Consider the following 21,922-nt stretch of genomic DNA (forward strand, 5'->3'; position numbering starts at 1 on the left):
AACATATTATATGCAAGAGAAGTTTCTAGGTCACATCCTAGTAAAATGAATATTCAACAGCTCTCTCCTTGATATGGTAATGCTGAGATGAACCCATCATCAACTATTACATGTCTGGGTGGAGGTTAATGCAAAACAGTCATAGCCGTTGTATGTGCTGTAATGATCAAATAACAGAAGTGAAATAAATATACCTGTACTGTCCAATCAGCACACATTTGGTATGATCAAACAAATTACATTTATAGCATTCACACATGTTTTTCAAACACAGTAGACTCTCCCTATAAAAGACTAACTGGGGGGAAGCCTGAACCGATAAAGCCTAATCCGTCAATTTCCAATGGTTCCCCACTCCCCAAGGTGGGGTTTCAGGCACACCCAAAAATAAATTATCAGCAAGCGGGTTGGTGGAGGGCTAGTGCCCCTCCCCGTGAAACAACTAACTCAAAGACAAGCAGCTGCCCCTTGCAAGATTTTGGTGTCTGGATATACTGTAGGTAGATAGACAAGAACATACTCTAGTACAGTACTAAAAATGAATACTATACCTATTTTACACTAACTTAGTTCATAATTTTGCCCTGTTGCATTAAGTTTCACATCCTTGTCATTGTGCTTTATTAGTCATTACTAATACGGTCTCACTAAAGTCTGTTATCACAACTCGGTGACCACAATGGGCCAAGGGCAATTTCAGGCCCGGCTGGAGTAAAAAGAATGGGAAAAACATGTACTGTGTAATTTCAGGCCAGGATGGAGTAAAATGTGTTGGAAAAACATGTACTGTGGCCCACTGCACCCCATTACTGTGCATTGTTATAGCTAACGGAAGTCTGGCGGCTTCATAATGTCTGTTAAATCTCATATCCATTCTATCAAGGTACATTAAATCGAGGGTCTACTATTATAAATTCAGAAATGTACTTATGCAAAATGTATGGTATATAAACAGTAAACACATTCATATCCCACTATATTTTAAACACACACACACATTAATGCACAACTTTTAGTCCCTCACCAAAACACAATCACACAAATCTCAAGGCAATCACTTAGTACATACGACTCTTCCCTGCCTCAGGCCCACACAACACCCAAAATGCCATCACTTCCACACCTCATCAACACCAGCAGAAATACACAACTTTTTTCCATTGAAGTGAGTGCTTGGGGGGGGGGGGACCAGTTTAATCTGCAAAAGTAGATGGAACACCCCTCCCCCCCTCTCCCTGCTAATGCCCCTCCCCTTCCTCGTTTCCCCCTACTAATGCCCCTCCCTCCCCCTCACCATTACGTAGCAGCTGATGGTAACTTAGGCAGCTCTGGTTCCTGATTCAGTTAAAGGATAAATGCTGAGGCCACTTGTTTGTACTGTAACATTCTACTATTTTTAATGTGCTTTCATCATCTGCACCACAGTTACATATAATATTACTAAAGTACAAAAAGTGCACTGCAAGTCACCATTACTGTAACTAGAGCAATTCCAATAACACGACAAATTAAGTAGACGCAGTTGGCTGATTTGTTTTTCTGGAGCAAGTTTATAGCACAGGAGGTTAAAGGACTGAGACTACTAGTTTTATATACAGGGGATTTTTTTTAACAGTATGAAAAGCTGGAGCATATGAAAAAAAACACATCAGGGGAGATAAAGAAATGGCGATCTTGAGGGTATCTTGAAGGCGATGAAAACTCTGTATGACGTCTCGAACTCGGTAATTTTGGGAATGAAACATGGGTAGCAAATGCCTAAGAATTTTCTGTTAAAGCTGAATCTCTCTCTCTCTCTCTCAGCCACCACACCCACAATTAAAAGAGCCATGGGTCGTCGTTATCACATGGCTAGAGTAGTCAAGGCTGCTACAACAACACGGCTAGAATAACGCCACACCAACATGGCCACAACACCAAAACAAACATAATAGCACAAAACTTACCAAAGCAACCGTGTTTCTTCATTAGCTTCTTCTTGGACAAAATTTTCATGGCCTGAGGAGGTAAAATAATTAGCTATAAAAACACATGAAAATAAGTTAACCGCCACAACACGAAGAAAACCGATAATTGACAGTGTTATATGGTATTGTACAATATATAACAGTACATGTATTTTTCTTCAAATTCAGGAATTTATGCAACACCTATTGTAAATTCAGGATATCATACAGGAACATGCTGGGCTGGGAATTAAACAGAAACGTCATAAATCAGTCAATACACTTAGTAATGAAACACACACACACACACACACACACAAGGCAACAGACTGATTAGGATACTGCCTTATCGCTTTAACTCAGAGAAAACGGGAATTGCGGTAAACATACACTTACGAATGATGGTAAACTTGAACAAAAAAAAAAAATAATAAGGGTAAACTTAAAAAATCAGGGAAAACTTACATAGTGTGTGTCGTCCTCCTCATTGTAGGCCAGTTTGACGATCCCATACGATCCCTGAAAAAAACAAAAAAAAAAAATCTTAAGATTTTTATTTATCTTTATTCTTATGACTAATTTTTACATTATTTATTTACCTTTCAGTAGAAGCTCCAATACTCCGGGGAACGATGTCACTGAAGACCAAATAGGAATGATTAGACTATGGACAGGAAAAACGGGATGGCCAATACGAGGTGGAATGGGACTGGTTAGATTATGGCAAGGAAACACATAATGGGTAATACAAGGCGAAAAAAATAATAATTGTTGATGACAGACAGAAATGATACAAAAAATCTTACATCTACAGGGACGTTAAATATTATACTATAGTTTACCCTACAAGATTTGAATTCCCCCCCCCCCAGGTCTATGGCTTAACACGGAACTACAGCACTGATGAAACACGCCGAGCAGGTCTCTAATATTCTTGCTTTCCTCTGACGATTTTATTTAGCCCTGATATCGACAGAATTTTCAAACTGGAGGGGTTAGATACGAACTGGAGGGGTTAGATACGAACTGGAGGGGTTAAATACAAACTGGAGGGGTTAAATACACTGTGGAGGGGTAAGATACGAACTGGAGAGGTTAGTTACAGGCCTCTTTAACCCCTTCTGTGCCAGGGAGCTCTCTTAAAGCTAAGGAAAACCGTCTGGAGGCAGCGGGAACACACTACATACGGGCGTGAGAGAAGTGTGTGACCAAGTGAATATTTACATCTTTATCAAGCCCACGCCTTTTCGTTTCGCCCGCACACCTACTGAACACTACGAACTGGAGCGAATATAAGTGGTAAATTACGGGCAATAAAAACGCGCTGTGACTATCTATCTATCTATCTATTGCCAGACGCCTCAATCCCGTTTGAGGTGGCCACAAACAAATCGCCTCCAAGTCGCCCTGTCCCCCGCCATTTCACTGCCCTGCTCCCAACTCACACCCCCCTCTCTCATATACCTCTCCACCCCATCCCTCCATCTCATCCTCGGCCTCCCCCTCCCTCTTCCCCCCTCCACCTCACTCACATACACTCTCTTCGTCAGTCTTTCGCCCTCCATCCTCTCCACATGGCGCTGTGACACTTATTCTAAATGTTAAGATCTTTTATAAATATAACCCCAACTATATGTATCTTTCGTGTAAATAGTGTTATGGAGTCGATATTCATAAACTTTCTCCAGCTGCTGCTGCTGCTGCTGCTGCTGCTGCTGCTGCTTCTTCTCTCTCTCTCTCTCTCTCTCTCTCTCTCTCTCTCTCTCTCTCTCAATAACTGTCTCGCTTGCGTGCACCTATGTGTAAAATTCTGTTTGGCATGGAATGTTTTATTTACATGGAGCTGTGTGTGTGTGTGTGTGTGTGTGTGTGTGTGTGTGCGTGTAATTTGAAGCTGGTTCCCGTAATGCTGGTAGTTGTGGTTGTTGTTACGTGGGACTGGTGATGGCCCTACAACCTTTGCCGCCCTTCCCTGCTCCCCTGCCATTAATCAAACACACACACACACCTTTACCAAACTCTCTCTCTCTCTCTCACTCTCTCTCTCAGCCTACATACTTTCCTTTCTTCCTCTCGCTCTCTGCCCACTACCTCAAAATCTTCCTTTCTTCATTCTCTCCCTCTGCCCACTATCATCCTACATTCCTTCCTTCTCCTATATCCAGCCTTCCTCTCTCCCTCTGCTTACTATCCCTCATCCTTCTTTCCCTCCTTCCTTCTCTTCTTCCTCTGCACACTATCTTCCTATATACATCCTCCCCTCTCCCTCTCCCTGCCCACAATCCCTCCTTCCACATCAACCCTTCCCTTTCCTCCCTTCCTCTCAAGCGCCAACATGATATTTCAATACTAATTCCTATATTCCCTTCTCACAAACGTCCATTTTCTAATTTCCTCACCTCTACAGTACTGCATAACCCAACCCTTTACAACGAAAAAAAAAAAAAAAAAAAAAAAAAAAAAAAAAAAAAAACAATAACGAAATGTGACTGAACTCCGTAGATTTAATTACGAATCATCATCATCATCATCATATAACGTAACTTTTGCACTGTGAAAAACTCCTTAGATATGGAAAAGAAAAGGAGGAAAGATGCATTTATAACGCTGTATATATTGTAGCGATCGGCTTGTATACGCCTGGCATGATCGTGGAATTCTAGTAAATATTTTCGAGTTGGATTTAGCTGTGTTTGTGAGTGAAAGAATCAGTTTTGTTATCCACGGGGCATCAGCTGAGTGAGGTGTGGGAGACGAAAAGATAAAACTCTGGATCTTCTTAAATGTCCGCTATGTGTTGGATTAGGACAAAAATTAACAAAAAAAAAACAAGAATTCACACACACACACACACACACACACACAGCTAAAGGACAAGAGGGGCTTATCTCAAATCCTGTATACTGCAAATGGGTACACACACACACGAATGACATCAATAATCACCACAAGCCCCGTAATTAATCCACCACCACAACCACCACACCACCACACCATCCTTTCCATTATGTAGAGTTCCCAGGGGTCTGATACAACACCCATTCTCTCTCTCTCTCTCTCTAAAAAGAAGTATTTGTAGGATTAGGGTGAAACTAGCGAGGTGTGCTAATGAGAAGCGGAAATGGTGAAATATTACGGATGAAATTTGGATGCTGAGAGGGTTGGGGTGGAGAGGATGAAGAGGAGATGAATGGGGATGAAGGGAAATGAACGGGGACGATGGGAAATGAACGGGGATGAAGGGAAATGAATGGGGATGAAGGGAAATCAGTGACAGATGGAAAATGAATGGGAATGAAGGGAAATGAATGGCAGATGGAAAATGAATGGGGATGAAGGGAAATGAGTCAGATGGAAAATGAATGGGGATGAAGAGAAATGAATGGCTGGTGGAAAATGAATGGGGATCAAGGGAAATGAATGACAGATGGAAAATGAATGGGGATGAAGGGAAATGAATGACAGATGGAAAATGAATGGGGATGAAGGGAAATGAATGGGGATGAAGGGAAATGAATGGGGCTGAAGGGAAACGAATGACATGAAAGGAAATGAATGAATGAATAGGGATGAAGGGAAATGAATGGGGATGAAGGGAAATGAAAATGAATGGGGATGAAGGGAAATGAATGAAAATGAAGAGGAAATTAATAAAATGGAAAAAATGCGTAGAAATGAAAGTGGAGAGAGAGAGAGAGAGAGAGAGAGAGAGAGATTTACTCATTCCCTTAATGCTGTGGAAACGCGCGCACACACGCACATACATACATACAGAGAGAGAGAGAGAGAGAGATTAGGAAGGGTGAAGTGGGAGGTAAAGGAGAAAGAGGAGGTGATAGGGAGGAGGAGGGGAGGGGGAAGGGGCCGGGGGGAGGAGGGGAGGGGGAGGGAAGGGTACGGATGAAGAGGAAAGGTGAGTTGGAGGAGTACAGGTGTGTGTGTGTGTGTGTGTGTGTGTGTGTGTGTGTGAGAGAGAGAGAGAGAGAGAGAGAGAGAGAGAGAGACAGAGACAGACAGACAGACAGACAGAGATGAATGAATGAATGAAAGAATGAATGAAGGAAGGAAGGACGGACGGAGGAGAAGGAAGGAGGGAAGGATGGAGAGGATGGAGTGAGGATGAGGTGAAGGAGGAGGGGGGTGAGGGAGGGGGGGTGAAGGATGAGGGGGATGAGGGAGGGGGGAGGCTGAAGCGGATGAGGAGGGGGTAACGAGTCAAAGGTCAGGGGTCAAGCGAATGCAGTAGTCAGTAGCTACGTACACACACACACACACACACACACACACACACACACACACACACACACACACACACACATAAAATACACAATACACATAACATTAGGAGGTTCCAGTATTTCTCTTAAAAGCACCTCTCTCTCTCTCTCTCTCTCTCTCTCTCTCTCTCTCTCTCTCTCTCTCTCTCTCTCTCCATACATTTTCACTACCAGGATTCTTCACCTTCATTTTCTCCCTCCTGCTTCCCCTCCACCTCTCCCCAATCACATTCACTTTCCTTTATTACTGTTCATATTTCCTTTACTTTCAGCCATTTTCCTTTTATTATCGTGTTTATTTTTCCTCTTTCGTTTGGCTCTTTTATTTTTCTTTCCAAATTTTACTAACAGCTGCTGGAGAGGGGCGCCTTCAAGTGGTGGCCCTGATATAACCCGGTGGCTCCACTGCCTGGTTATACAAACGTCCCTCACTCCCTCCCTATCCCCCAAAAGAAGGATGGTGGGCTGAAGGAACGGGGGATTTTCAGCCTGCAGTCCACTGGGTTCACGTTCAGATGAGCCTGAGATTGCTACTACTACTATGATTACTACTACTACTAAGGTCCTATTACTACCACCACCACCAACACTACTACTACTACTGCTACCAATAATAATAAAAATAACAACAATAATAATTATAATAATAAAATAATAATATAAAGTAATAATAATAATAATAATAATATAAATATAATAATAATAATAATAATAATAATAATAAAATAATAATGAGGCAGAAGGAATATCCCATCAAGACGTTACCTGTCAAGAGATTACCTTTACTTCTCACCAATACCTTTACATAATTACCTTTTATCGACTTATCTTTGGTTGTATCTATTTCCTTGGCATTTATCTACTGATGCCTCACCTGTAACTTATCGTGGTTACCTTGGCGATTTATTTCAGTGGCGGGAATCTCGTAAGTCAAAGTTCAAAGTTCAATCCTTCTACCTCTTCACGTTTATTATTATTATTATTATTATTATTATGATTATGATTATTATTAACATTATTATTATTATTATTATTATTATTTTTATTATTATTATTATTATCATTAGTAGTAGTAGTAGTAGTGGCAAACTTCAAATAAAAATTGTGGAAATAAAATGAAGACAGGTATAATTTTTCGTGGTGTCTGTCTGTCTGTCTGTCTATCACACTTAACCACTATGATCTGATGACTCGTTCTTATAATTCCCAAGTGATTCGTCTCTCTCTCTCTCTCTCTCTCTCTCTCACTCTCTCTCTCTCTCCACTGCTCTATCTGAACGAGCCCTCTAGTCAGTTATACATATAAGAGAAAACGGATCTTGCTTTTAGACTTTACAGGGATACTATGTCAGAACCAAACTTTAGTACAACAATTCACTTTCTCGCAGATGTCGCTTGTGTTTCGTTCGTGCTATCGCTAAATTGAATTATCATGAAAGATTTTTTGAACTGAAGGCGTTAGATACAAACTGGAATGAACTTTTTAAATATCTGAATCAGTAGAATGAAAAAATCCGGTGACAGGAAGAACTGAAAATAATAATAATAATAAAAAGTCCTCAGGCTGACGGGGTAAAGCGACACGAAGTTTACATTCAAAATCGGGCACATAAACAAAGACAAAAACTGGCGCTCTCAAAACTCAATTATTCTTCCCCTTTCCCTCATCCCCTATTAAATTTTCACCTTTACAAACTCGACACATTTTTGAGGGCAGGTTTGGTCACCTATATATAACGAGTCTTGTTTTTTTTGTTTTGTTTTTTGGTGGGGGGCTTAAAAGGTGAAATGTGACGAGCAAAGGTCAGTCTTTTCCAACGCAGCGAGAGACATTTGAATATTTGGACGGTGGAATGTTATCAGGTTCCGCTAAACAGGTGAGTTATATGTATGTACGTGCATATACCGGTATGTATATATGGTATGTATTGGTAGGAACGCTTGTATGTATCTACACGTGTAACCTACTGTTATGCATATGACTGATTTTGTGAAAGGTCTCTCTCTCTCTCATTAGGGCATGAGATACTGTAAGGAAAGGTGGGTCTCGGGAACAAGTGAAATACCAGGGACGAGATAACACCAGCTATTCCACCATACCGTTCACACACACACTAATACCGCTCCGTCATCACCACTATTTTTCTGGCAGCATATAATATACAGTACACCCACTCAAGATGACGGAGTGGTTAGTACTGATTGCTCTAAGTCGCGGTGCACGACTCTGAAGTTGTGATCATCGTACCCTGGCAACCTACCATTCAAAAGTACGTCCGATTTCGCATTATATTATACACGAATCATATTATTATGCACGAATATATTATACACGAATATAAGACACGAACATATTACACACGAATCACATGCTTCTCATATTATACACGAAATCAGACGCACTCTTGAGGGGTAGGTTGCCAGGGCATGTTAATAACAACCTCAGAGTCGCGCGCCGCGGCTGGTGTTGATCTCATTCATTATTACTTACTTATAATTATGCTTCCAACACTGCTCAGTTTCTTCGTTTGCTTTCTTGTCTCTTTAGACCAAACTATTTTTTAACTTCGCGCCATTCCAAGCTTTCACCAATTCATTTTAAACTGGTACACTTGTTCCTTGGGCATGTACAGTACACCCCCGGACACCTTCCTTTCTATTTAATGCATATATACAATTTTCTAAAAGGGTTTCATGTGATCAAAGGTCGAGCCATTTATACACACGCATTTAGTATAATTGGACAACACGAATTTGTGGAGCTTACCAGCATTTGCAAGGACTGAGAACAATCACCCCTTTCAGTGGTCTTTTTATGGGGGGAGACACCTGCGTCCCTGGTAAATTTTGCCAATCTTTATTTCTGCCGTAAATGTCTTGTTTTAGGCCTTCAGAAAGCAGACTCACTCGTGTTGTAGATTCAGGCTAGCGATAAACGATTTCATTCAACAGAGGGAAATCCTTGCCTTCTGAAACGCCCATAGTAATAATAATAATAATAATAATAATAACAGCAGAGGATAATATTCCAAAGTAATTACAGTAATAACCGGCCGGGTCCGTAAACACTGCAACTCCACCATTAAAGACTGAAGCCGCCTGGATAGCCAATCACAATGCAGCTTCCAGGCGGCGAGGGAGGAGCTGCGTTCTGATTGGCTGGGGCGGGGGCGGGGCGGGGAGGTGCAGGCGAGGTAAACAAAGGAAGCCATGAGGTTGAAGCGCCAAGCAATTTTCTTAATGTGTCTGGTTTTGAAGTTCCGAGCTTTTTTTTTTTTTTTTTTCTTTAGAGAGAGAGAATGCTTGCAAAAATGTTCCTCCAAGCTTTCTCTCCTATCCTCTGTCTCTGTATCTGTATGTCTGTCTGTCTGTCTCTCTTTCTTAACCTTGTTCGCCCGTTTCTCCCTCCTCCTTTCCCCATTCCCCCCCCCTTTTTTTTTTTTATCTCCTCTTCCTAGTTCTCACACCTTCATTTCCCATTTCTCCCTCCTTTCTCAGTTTTCATCTATTTATTTTTCTCTCCTTTCCCCTTATCTCCATCTTTTTTTTCTTTTTTTCCTCATTTCTCCCGCGTTTTTCAATTCTCTCTCTCCTTCATTTCTCCCTCTCTGTCTCCCCACATCTCCCCGCCTACCCTCCCTATTTCTCTCCTCTAATTCTTCCTTCCTCCACATGCCTACTTTTGCCATTATCATCTCTACTTCTTACCCTTCTTTCTTCTTCAACACTTCTGCTACAGGACAAAGTGTTTATGTTATATGTTCTGACAATCGTATTTAAAAGAACATTTGTGAAAGGGTTAATAAAAGCTATATCTTACTCCACCAGCTCGAAAAACCTATCTACCTATCTATCTACCTATCTATTGCCAGGCGCCATAATGCTGTAAGGGGTGGCCGTTTGTCTTTGAGTCAGTTGCTTTACGGGGAGGGGCACTAACTCTCCGCCAACCCACTTGCTGATATATGGGTAACACGTATGGGTTGGTTATATGGTTACCACCCAGCGTTGTAAATGGTTTCCTGGTTTACAGGAAACAATTAGGTTTGTCACTCAGTGTAAAGCCACATGAAAAAGGAAAAAGAGTAATAAAGTGAAAGGAAAGATGGGAGAAACAGTTAGAGAGGAGGGCAGACACAAAAGGAATAATAAAGATGAAAGAAGTAGGCAGCGCTACATGAAGTGAGTGGATGATGGTCGCCACCACCTACCACCATCGAAAAGTCTATCCGGATTTTAACAGCCTAAAGACAGCAAGAATAAACGAAAAATACGCCAAAAAATAAATAAATAAAATAAAAATAAAACTCGTCATTGATATGAAAGGAATGAATTTTTGGTCCGCATTCTCGTCGGTTAAGGAGGCTCCCAAACACCTTCTCCTTAGCGATTTAATTTTGAGTATGGTTGGTTTATATTAATTTACATGTTATTTATGCTGAGTATGGTGGTATTAGAACGATTTAAATGGCACATAGGAGAACAGTAGGGAGTAATAAGCAAAATAAATCGCTTAGGAAGAGGTGTTTGGGAGCTTCCTTAACGAGATACAACTTCCTGCCCCTTCTTTCAGCTCATCTCTCTCTCTCTCTCTCTTACTTTTCCTCACAGCTTTCCTTTCTTCCTTACTTCCCACTTTTCCTTACTCTCTTTCTCAACTCCTTTCTTTCCCTTCCCTCAACAGTTCTCCCTCTCTCTCTCTCTCTTACTTTTCCTCACAGCTTGCCCTTCTTCCTTACTTCCCACTTTTCCTTACTCTCTTTCTCAACTCCTTTCTTTCCCTTCCCTCAACAGTTCTCTCTCTCTCTCTCTCTTCTTCTTCTTCCTCTTCCTTACTTCCTACTTCTTACTCTCTTTCTCATCTTATCCTCTCTTTCTCTTCCCTCTGCTCCTCTCTCTCTCTCTCTCTCTCTCTTATTAAACCTTTATCCCCTCTCTATCATTATTTCTCCAAGTTCTCTCATTCTCTCTCTCTCTCTCTCTCTCTCTCTCGTTCATCCCCTTCATCATCATTCTTTCTCGAAGTTTTAATCCCCCTCTCTCCCTCTCTATCTATCTATCTATCTATCCATCTACCTACCTATCCATCTATCATTTTGTCTGTCTGTCTGTCTGCCACGCATAAATTCTGTGGTATCTCTTCGTTTACTCCCACTTAGAGAGAGAGAGAGAGAGAGAGAGAGAGAGAGGAGGAGGAGAGAAGTGAAGAGAAGAGAGAGAGAGAGAGAGAGAGAGAGAGAGAGAGAGAGAGAGAGAGAGAGAGAGAGAAGAGAGAAGTGAAGAGAAGAGAAGTGAAGAGAAGAGAGAGAGAGAGAGAGAGAGAGAGAGAAATCGGTAAAGTGAGCAGAAACCGATAATGCTTCTCAATGCCTGCCTACTGCACTCCTTTCAATATTCTCTCTCTCTCTCTCTCTCTCTCTCTCTCTCTCTCTCTCTCTCTCTCTCTCTCTCTCTCTCTCATTAACCTTTCATCGCTTCCTTACTATCATTCTTTCTCCAAGTTCTCTCTCTCTCTCTCTCTCTCTCTCTCAAACTATCAGATTTATTCCCTATCTCATTCTCTTACTGCAACGAGCTCTCATTTTCTCTCTCAATTCCTCTCACATTATTCCCTCCCTCCCACCCTCTCCCTCTCTCTCTCTCTCTGTTCATTCATTCGCATTTTTTCCTTCCCTCTTCTACCGTCATTTCTCTTACCCCCTCTCGCATTTTCTTTCCTCCCTCTTCCCTCTCACTTCCTCTCACGTTTTCCCGCCCCCATTTTCAGCCTTAGGTTCCTTCTTTCCCGCTTCTCTCTCTTCCGCAATGACGTCTTTCACTTCCGTATCACACTTCCTCTCACTCATCACTCAGGTCTTCCACATTCCAGGTTCCAACTCAAGGGCAAGATAGCCACGAAAATGAGCGAAGGTGGATCGTTTCGTGCACTTAAAAATGGGGTGCAGCCTTTGTCATGTACACCTCTTCACATACATCATCTGTCTTGTTCCTCGTCATGTACACCTCTTCACATACATCATCTGTACTCTTCGTCATGTGCACCTCCTCAGGTACATCATCTGTGCTCTTCGTCATGTGCACCTCCTCACATACGTCATCTGTACTGTTCTTCGTCATGTACACCTCTTCACATACCTCACCTGTGCTGTTCTTTACCATGTGCACCTCCTCACATACCTCACCTGTGCTGTTCTTTACCATGTACACCTCTTCACATACCTCACCTGTACTCCTCTTCGTCATGTACACCTCTTCACATACTTCATCGATGCCATTCTATGCTAGTCTGCTCTCTCCATATCCACACCTCGCTTCTTCGCATCCACATACATTTAACACCATGGCAAGTCGCTTTCCTCGCCTTCCATGTCCCTCCCTTGCTCTCAAAAACACTCAAAAAATCAACTATGACTACCCCTTAAATAATCTATCTATCTACTTATCTATCTATCTACATCATCTACGCTTCCTCTGTCTACCCTCAACATAATTCCTTACATCTGACGAATCTTTCATTTTCTTTTTCACTTCCTTCGATATTCTCTCTCTCTCTCTCTCTCTCTCTCTCTCTCTCTCTCTCTCTCTCTCTCAGCAACCCCTGTTTCACTTCTTTATATCTGTTTTCATGCCTCACCACTCCGACATCCTCTCTCTCTCTCTCTCTCTCTCTCTCTCTCTCTCTCTCTCTCACAGCCACCCCTGTCTCACTCTGTATCTGCTTTCATGCCTCACCACTCACAGACACCCACGCTATTCTCAACCCGTCTCAAAGATTTCATTCAATTTATGGTCACAACCCACCTTGAACTTAAATATCACGAGACTTACACTATTATTTTACGCATCACTCAACCAAATCCGTTTTTCCCCGTCAACCCACTCCCTTCTCATCAATGTCCCCAAAGTCTTTCCATCTGCTCTTTACTTCGCTTACTTTTACTAGTGTTCTTCATTCCCTAATTCTCTCACACCTTTCCCCACCTTCTTTACTTACGCATCACACACCCAAATCCATTTCTCACTGTCAACTCGCCCCCTTTTCATCAATGTCCTCAAAGTCTTCCCATTTGCTCTTTACTTCGCTTGCTTTTACTAGCGTTTTTTCTTTCCTTTATTTCCTCACACCTTTCTCCACCTTCTTTACTACAACTCCTTCCAGATCAGTGTCTTTAGTCTGCAAGCACTTTTGCTTCCCACTTTGTCCACTTACTTTATTGTTTATATTAATTTCTTGGCATACTTCTCGCTTCCAATATCTTCCCTCTTTCTTACATCTAAATTCCTTCTTGCATCTCCGCTACCTGTTTCTTCCTTTTCTCCTTCACACACACACACACACACACACACACACACACACACACACACACACACACACACACTACAAACGAATTATATGACACGAAAATATACCGAAGCGTTATATTTCGGCTGTAAACAAAACGAATGTATCTCGCTGAGAGAGAGAGAGAGAGAGAGAGAGAGAGAGAGAGAGAGAGAGAGAGAGAGAGAGAGAGAGAGAGAGAGAGAATGAAACCGCAACCGCTAACATCCACTACAACCATCACCACCACCACAACTACCACCATCACTATCACCACCACCACAACTACCACCACTATCACAACTACCACCACCACCACCATCACCATCACCACCACAACTACCACCACCACCAACACAATCCCTTGCTAAAGCTTTCACACCACTAACATTTCGGGGGTGTTTAGGTCTCTCTCTCTCTCTCTCTCTCTCTCTATGTGCTACGAGAGAGAGAGAGAGAGAGAGAGAGAGAGGAAACTATGACCCCGACCCTACCACACCAACCACACCACATCATACCTACCACACCAACCACACCACCACCTCATACCTACCACACCAACCACCACCACCACCACCACATCCCTACCACACCAACCACCACCACCACCTCATACCTACCACACCAACCACCACTACCACAACACAGTACTCCTTCACACCTATCACGTAAACCACCACTGACACCCACATTCCATCAATACCACCACACACACACACACACACACACACACACACACACAAAACCCAACTATATATGTTTTATCTATTCATCTATCTGTGTGTGTGTGTGTGTGTGTGTGTGTGTGTGTGTGTGTGTGTGTGTGTGAGTGTGTGTTTCAAAACTGCGCCTAGATAAACATGAGTCAATGTGTACGCATTAATTACAGCATGTGCACGTGTATACCGACTGTGTGTGTGTGTGTGTGTGTGTGTGTGTGTGTGTGTGTGTGTGTGTGTATCACCTTGTGTGTGTGTCTACCATACATCACCTTGGATGTCTGTCTACCATATATCACCATGTGTGTGTGTGTGTGTGTGTGTGTGTGTGTGTGTGTATCACCTTGTGTGTGTGTGTGTGTGTGTGTGCAGCCATCAAAACACACCAAACACCCGCTTTTAATTCAATATCCTGTTTTTCCTACCACAGATATTGCACAGGAAATTCATTTATATTTTAACCCACTTATGCATAACAGAAAAAGAAAATGACATGAATATATTTGAAGTACTAAGACTGAAGAGAAATATACTGATAAATATAAGGAGTATATTATGTACCTTCTCACTGTTGTATTAGCCTAGTATGTTGTGTGTGTATGGGTTAGTATTATTATTATTGTTATTATTATTATTATTATTATTATTATTGTTGTTGTTATTACTCCTCCTCCTCCTCTTACTACTACTACTCCTACTACTATTATTATTATTATTATTATTATTATTAAAAATGATAACGCGCGTGTTTTTGCCGGAATCAAGTCAAATATTAGGCATGATTTTATCTCTCTCACCTTTACTATCTTATCGACGTATTTACCTGCCTCTCTCTCTCTCCCTCCCTTCCTCCCTCTCTCTCTCTCTCTCTCTCCCTCCCTTCCTCCCTCTCTCTCTCTCTCTCTCTCTCTCCTTTGTTTACCAATTTCTATCTCTCCCTCCGCCTGCCTCCCTCCTCCTCCCCCTTATAATTCCTCCCTTGTCCCTCCTCCCTCCCTCTCTCCGTTTCTTTCTCCCTCCCTCCCTCCTGCTACCTTGACCTTTGACCTTATCTTTCATCCTCCCCCCTCCCATTTCTCACATCCCTCGCCCTCCCCCCTCTCTCTCTCTCCTCCCTCCCCCTCCACTTTATCTCCCCCCTCCCCCTCCACGTTACCTCCTCCCTTCCCTTCTCTCTCCCTCTCTCTCAACTCCCTTTTCCTCCCTCCTCTTTCTCTCCATAACCTTATTCTCTCCCTTACCTTACCCTCCCTCCTTCTCTCCCTCCATGTATTCTCCCTCCCTCACACTCTCCTCCCTCCCCCTCCCCCTCCTCCCCTTCCCTCCCTCCTCCTTACCTCACTGTTCCTCCTCTGCTCTCTCTGGCTCACACCCTCCTCCATTCTCTCTCTCTCTCTCTCCACGCCCACGCAACTTCCCTGCCTCCCCCCCTCACACCCCTTCAGCTGCCTCACCCTCTAGGCCTCCCCTCCTACCTACCTACCTTACCCTATTACCCCCCTCTCTCTCTCTCTCTCTGCCTACCTCACTTTCCTCCACCGTCTTCCCTTCCCTCCCTCCCTCCCCCCCTCCCTCCATTTCTCTCTGACTCCTTCCTTCCACCTACCTCGCTTCTCCTCTCTCTCTCTCTCTCCATTTTAAATTTTCATGTCCATTCATCATCTAACCCCCTTCTCTCTCTCTCTGTCTCTGTCTCTCTCTCTCTCTCTCTCTCTCTCCATTTTAAGTCTTCATGCCCATTCATCATCTAACCCCCTCCTCTCTCTCTCTCCCCCAAGCACAGGGCACCTTTAATGGCAAGCAGGAGGAAGGGGGTGCGCTGCCCCCCCTTAACCCCTGCCCCCCCATGATCACCCCCTGTTATTTCACGTGTTATTCCACCGCCTCTGTTATTGATACACTTTACGCCTGTTATTGAGGGCCGTGTGTTCTGTTCTTGTTATTGCGGGTGTTATTGCGGCTGGGGCTGTGTTATTGCGGCTGGGGCTGTTATTGCGGGTGTTATTGTGGCCGGGGTTGTGTTATTGTGGTGGTTTTTACTGTTCTTCTTGTCCTTGGAGGTGTTATTTTGTTATGAAAGGTGTTATTGTTATTTTATGGTGTGTGTGTGTGTGTGTGTGTGTGTGTGTGTGTGTGTGTGTGTGTGTGTGTGTGTGTGTGTGTGTGTGTGTCAGTTCGAACACAATAACTCAAAGACTTTTATTCCATTTTACCCAAACTTGGTGGAAGGGTTGAGGGTCAGCCAAGGGGTCAAGAAGGTGTCAAAGGTCAAGGCCACAGCAAGGTCAAGATAAAGTCCTGACCCAATAAAAATGCCTGGAGACCTTCCCTTCTCTCTCTCTCTCTCTTCTTCTTCTTTTTTCTTCTTCCTTCCTCTTCGTTGATTCGTACGGAGATAATCTGATTTGGGAGATTTCGTGGCTCCTCTTCCTAGCCGATTTATTCCGCACACTGCACGTCAATATCCTCTTTTTAGTCAGTGGTGAAAAGTTGAAAATAAAATGGTTTTAAATATATATATGAGATGGTTAAATTATTGTTGTTGTTGTTGCTGTGGTACGAAATCTTGTGTGGCGCCGAAAATACGAACAGCGGTAAATTCAAATGTCGAAAACTGGCAACACTCTTTCTCTCTCTCTCTCTCTCTCGAATCGCTAAAAATCACAGTCGATCCAAAATTCTCTCGGCGATTTTAAAACTTCGAGACAAACTGGGACGGAAAAATGGAACGCGTAAAAATGGCGCCAATTTCAAGTTTTGGTGAAGTGTAGCAAAATGTTTCGTTCGATTTAAAAATGTGAGTTGTTTTGACTACATTTTGATGGTGACATAGGCGATGGTGGTGGTGGTGGTGGTGGTGGTGGTGATGATGATGGTGGTGGTGATGAATGCGGTGATGGTGAAATAGGCGATGAAGGCGGCGGTGGTGGTGGTGGTGATGATGATGATTACTACAACAGTGAAATAATTGAAAGCAGAAGCCAATCATCTCAATCATCACTACTCTTAGCTTCCGATGTTTAACTTTTAGCTGATCAAAATCGTCTCGTTAACTGCAATAATAAGCTAATATTGCCCTAGCTCCTGTTCCTTTGCGATTTATTTTTCGGCTACGGCTGGTTAATGTGCTTTTGTACGTTACTGATGCAGAGTATGGCGATGCCTGAGGGATTTATATAACACAGAGAAGAGGAGTAAGGTGTGATAAGCAAAATAAATCGCTTAGGAAGAGGTGTTAGGGAGATTCGGGGCTATGTGGTTCAAGCTTACTGTACCTATAATAATAACTACAGAGGAGTGAGGTGTGATAAGCAGAATAAATCGCTTAGGATGAGGTGTTACGGAGATTCGGGGCTATGTGATTCAGGCTGACCATACCTGTTAACCACACGCAATACTTAATGACCTTCAGTAATTAGGGATTTGCATGACCTTTATAGTATGACCTTTGACCTTTGTATGACCTTTGACCTTTAGAGTATGACCTTCACGTGACCTTTGACCTTTATAGTATGGCCTTTATATTGTCACCTTTGACCTTTATAAGTATGACCTTTGTATGACCTTTGACCTTTATAGTATGACCTTTCACCTTTTTAGTATCAACACTGGCAACACAGAGACATGAGAGGAAATACAGAGATACACAGATACACACAGAAAGACAGAGATACACAGAAAGACAGAGACACAGAACTACACAGATACAGAAATACACAAAATACAGAGATATACACAGAAATACAGAGATACACAGGGGTACACAGATACACAGAACTACACAGATACAGAAATACACAAATACAGAGATACACAGAAATACACAGATACAGAGATACACAGAAATACACAGATACAGAGATACACAAATACAGACACAGAGATATACAGAAAGACAGAAATACACAGAGAACACTACTATTAAATTAAAGGTCAGTATAAGCTCAAGGCCGGCGGGAAAGGTCAAGGCTCCCCCCCCCCCGAACAAGCTGGAGTGTTAACAGTTCACGAAGGAAAAGATTTGTTTTTTTTTGGTTGATGATGATGATGATGATGACGATGATGATGATGATGATGATGATAACGAAGAAGAAGAAGAAGAAGATGATGATGATGATGACGATGAAGAAGAAGAAGATTATTGATGATGATGATGATGATGATGATGATGATGATGATGATGATGATGAGGAGGAGGAGGAGGAGGAGGAGGAGGACGAAGAAGAAGATGATGAAGAAGATGATAATGATGATAACAATAATGATGATATTATTGTTATTATTATTATTATTATTATTATTATCCTAAGCAAAATAAAATCGTATGGACAGAATAATGAAAAAGGCGTCCTCGGCCTGAACGAGTAAACATTTACAACCGGGAATTTTAAAACAAAATAAATAAATAAATAAAAAAGATGTATTTCAATTCTTTGCATATGTGTATATAATAATTTTCACCTGTACACCGCCATCTTGAACCTTTTCAGGACGAGGACGCATTTTCCATTTTTTTTTTTTTTCTCTCTCTCTCTCTCTCTCATCAAATTGACACAGGGCCTATCTTATCAGTCAGGACCGCTCTCTCCGCCAGCCTCTTATCTCTGGCGAAGGATTTGCTCAAGATAAGGCCAATAATGTCAAGATTTCGAGCCTCACCTTGTTTTTAAGAGTTGTCGTGACACCTCTCCCTCAGTGATTACGAGCGAGCGAGCGCAGCGAGCGAAGCAACGTTTAATTCGATGTTCAGCTGAGAAATGAGCGGCCCGACCCGACCCGACCCGACCGCGATAGTTTTCAGAGGCTAATAACTTTTCTACTATGTGAGATAGGGAAGAGATTCTTTCAGCAGGCAGTAGATACATTCAATACATTTTGTTTTTAGCTATATATTTACTCATGAGACCAGTGAAACCCACTGGAAGCCCAGCTTTCCAAGGAAATGTAACCGAGGTCTTCAACTGATATGCTCCACTAAGAAACCGAATTTTAAGAGATTTCCTGTTGTACCACTATGTTTTCTTGCATGAATTCTAACAATTAAATATAGGATAGTATGCTCATAATTTTACATAAACATTTTTTCTATGTTATGGGGTGAAATCAGCAAGGGTAACTGCCCCATTTCTGGGTTTTATCATTTAAAGGACAAATTACTTAAATAACCTGTATGCAACTTAATGGACAAATGATTTAAATAACCTGTATGCAACTTAATGGGCTAATGATTTAAATAACCTGTATGCAACTTAATGGGCAAATGATTTAAATAACCTGTATGCACCTTAAAGGGCAAAATGATTTAAATTACCTCTAAGCAATTCAAAAGGCAAATTATTTAAATGATCTCTAAGCAGTTTAAAAGGCATATTATTTAAATCACTTCTCTGCATCCTGAAAGACAAATGATTTAAATGACTTCTATGCAATTTAAAAGGCAAATGATTTAAATGACTTCCATGTAATTTAAAAGGCAAATTGTTTAAATGACCTCAATGCAGTTTAAAAGGCAAATGATGAAATTACCTCTGCAATTTAAAGAGACAAAGTTTAAAATTCTTGGACCAAAGTCTAAACGAGATAAGTGGCGGTATGTATCAAGGATCTTAGCTAATTTATAGTCAGGTAACAAAAGTCCAACAGCTGAGTACTATTATCGGAAAGCGAGTTGTTTTTCGCTATTATTATTATTACTATTATTATTATTATTTATTTTATCATTATTATTTGTGGTGGTGGTGGTGTAGTAATAGCAGTAGTAGTAGCAGTAGTATCATTGCTGCTACTACTACAACTACTACTGTATTATTATCATTATTATTATTATCTGCTTTACTCTGGTTGTGAAGTGTACGGCTGCTGATCCGCTGTATGGGTGACAATCAATACACAAACATTCCTATATACAGTACATACTAAGCTGAAGGGTGTAAATATGGAATCAGTGACGCATGCATACTAGCAGGTTTGGCTCGGTACAGGCCAAGTGTGTATGCGTAACTCACTCCGCGTGTCTCAACACCAACCCCTTTACCCCAAGTTATATCCCAGCCGCCTCAAAACACGCGCCAAGAACCTCAAACTCCGCTCCATAAACCCGGCTCAAGTCACGGCCGGTAATGCAAACGTTGCCACATTTTCAGAGCGCTCCATCACCACATGGGTCTTTGATTATCTTTATTTATGGAGTTTTGTTTAGTTTTGTTTATGGAGCTTTGTTTGCCTCTGAATCTTTGTCTATCTTTGTTTAACCTTTTGTTTATCTTTGTTCAGGCAAGATGGCGGCGCGCGGGACGAGGAGAACCGAACGGGCTAAAAGAAGTGGCGGGAAACTTAAAATCACTATTCAAAGTTACTAATTAATCTCTTATCACCAGTTCCTCAAGATAACGAAATTCAAGAGCTTCGACTGACGTGGTGGATAAACAGTGTGAGAATTCTATAACAGCTTTTGTAATGATTTTTAAAACTATAATCAGAGCATAAGGCATACAGTATATAACACATCATTCCTTACATCACTACTTCTGGTCAATATATGAAGCGTATAATATAGCCCAAATAATAATAATTTTAATGTAAATATATAGTATGCTACAGTATGACTCAAAATGCATAATCTACAGCGTTATTCAAAAGTAAAGGACACTGTGAAGATAACAAGAACATTGTATTTACTTCAGCAGGATATGCATTTGACTAAGGACAGAGCCACTGATGCGCTCACTTCCCTGTGGTCGACGGGTTTGCTCCACACACACACACACACACACATAAGAACTAACGAGCAATATATAAAGGCAGACTGGTAACGAAGAGGTGGTCATGAGCCTGTTTTGCCGACGATAACACGGTCCAAACAGCGATGCAGCCTCAAAACATCGCCAGGTCGGTTTTAAAAATGGTATAAGGTGTGGATGTGACAGGTGGACAGCGAGGTCTTAAGGCAGGGTGTGGAGGGACTCAAGGCGCACCGTAATCCTGCAAGCCGCCTGGTGTGGCCACTGACGCCCACACCAACACCATGAGATTACGTGTGGAATGAAGTGTGTGTTGGAGGTTTGTATTGGCTGTCTATTAAAACAATTAGAAAGGTAAAATACAGTGACACTACTACTACTACTACTGCTGCCAATGCTACGACTACTACTAACACTTCCACTACTACTATACTACTACTACTACTACTATTACTAATAATAATAATAAAATAATAATAATAATAATAGTACGGTAATAATAATAATAATAAAACAGCGACAACAATAATAGTAACAACAACAACAATAATAATAGTAACAACAACAACGACAATAATAATAGTAATCATCATCATCATCATCATCAGTGCGTTCGCCGACGGTGTGAACTGCGTCGCTCCATGAAACATCAAAAAAGCGTAAAGAAATGAATGGTGAACAAAGGAACGGGCGGGATGGGCTGGCAATCGGTGGGGCTTGAGAGGTGGAGTATACCCCGTGAAAAATTATAGTACAAAATTAGTTATATGAGTGAAGGTATATTTCCAAATTACCTCGATTTTTTTTTTTTTTTGGGGGGGGGGGAGTTGAGAAAAGAAAAAGGCGTGGAGAAAAAAATAATGGGTGGAATGAGCTGAAATTTTGGCAACACGTAGGGAGTGGCCATGGCAGTATACCC

At 41.8% G+C, this 21,922-nt stretch overlaps 1 protein-coding gene across 1 annotated transcript in view; it reads right to left on the reverse strand.

Moving 5' to 3' along the window:
• The window catches only part of LOC145417454 (calcium/calmodulin-dependent protein kinase kinase 2-like), a 54,318-nt gene that overhangs the window by 24,304 nt on the left and 8,092 nt on the right, over nt 1-21,922 (reverse strand). Inside the window, exons 2-3 of the mRNA XM_080286148.1 lie at nt 2,412-2,465; nt 1,947-1,998 (exon numbers count right to left, since the gene is read on the reverse strand). Coding sequence (XP_080142274.1) covers nt 1,947-1,998; nt 2,412-2,465 — 106 coding nt within the window. The remainder of the gene's footprint in view (nt 1-1,946; nt 1,999-2,411; nt 2,466-21,922) is intronic.

This window comes from Coenobita brevimanus, chromosome 110, assembly GCF_032717465.1.
Source record: "Coenobita brevimanus isolate Jiangsu-jjx chromosome 110, ASM3271746v2, whole genome shotgun sequence".
Taxonomy (NCBI): Eukaryota; Metazoa; Arthropoda; class Malacostraca; order Decapoda; family Coenobitidae; genus Coenobita; species Coenobita brevimanus.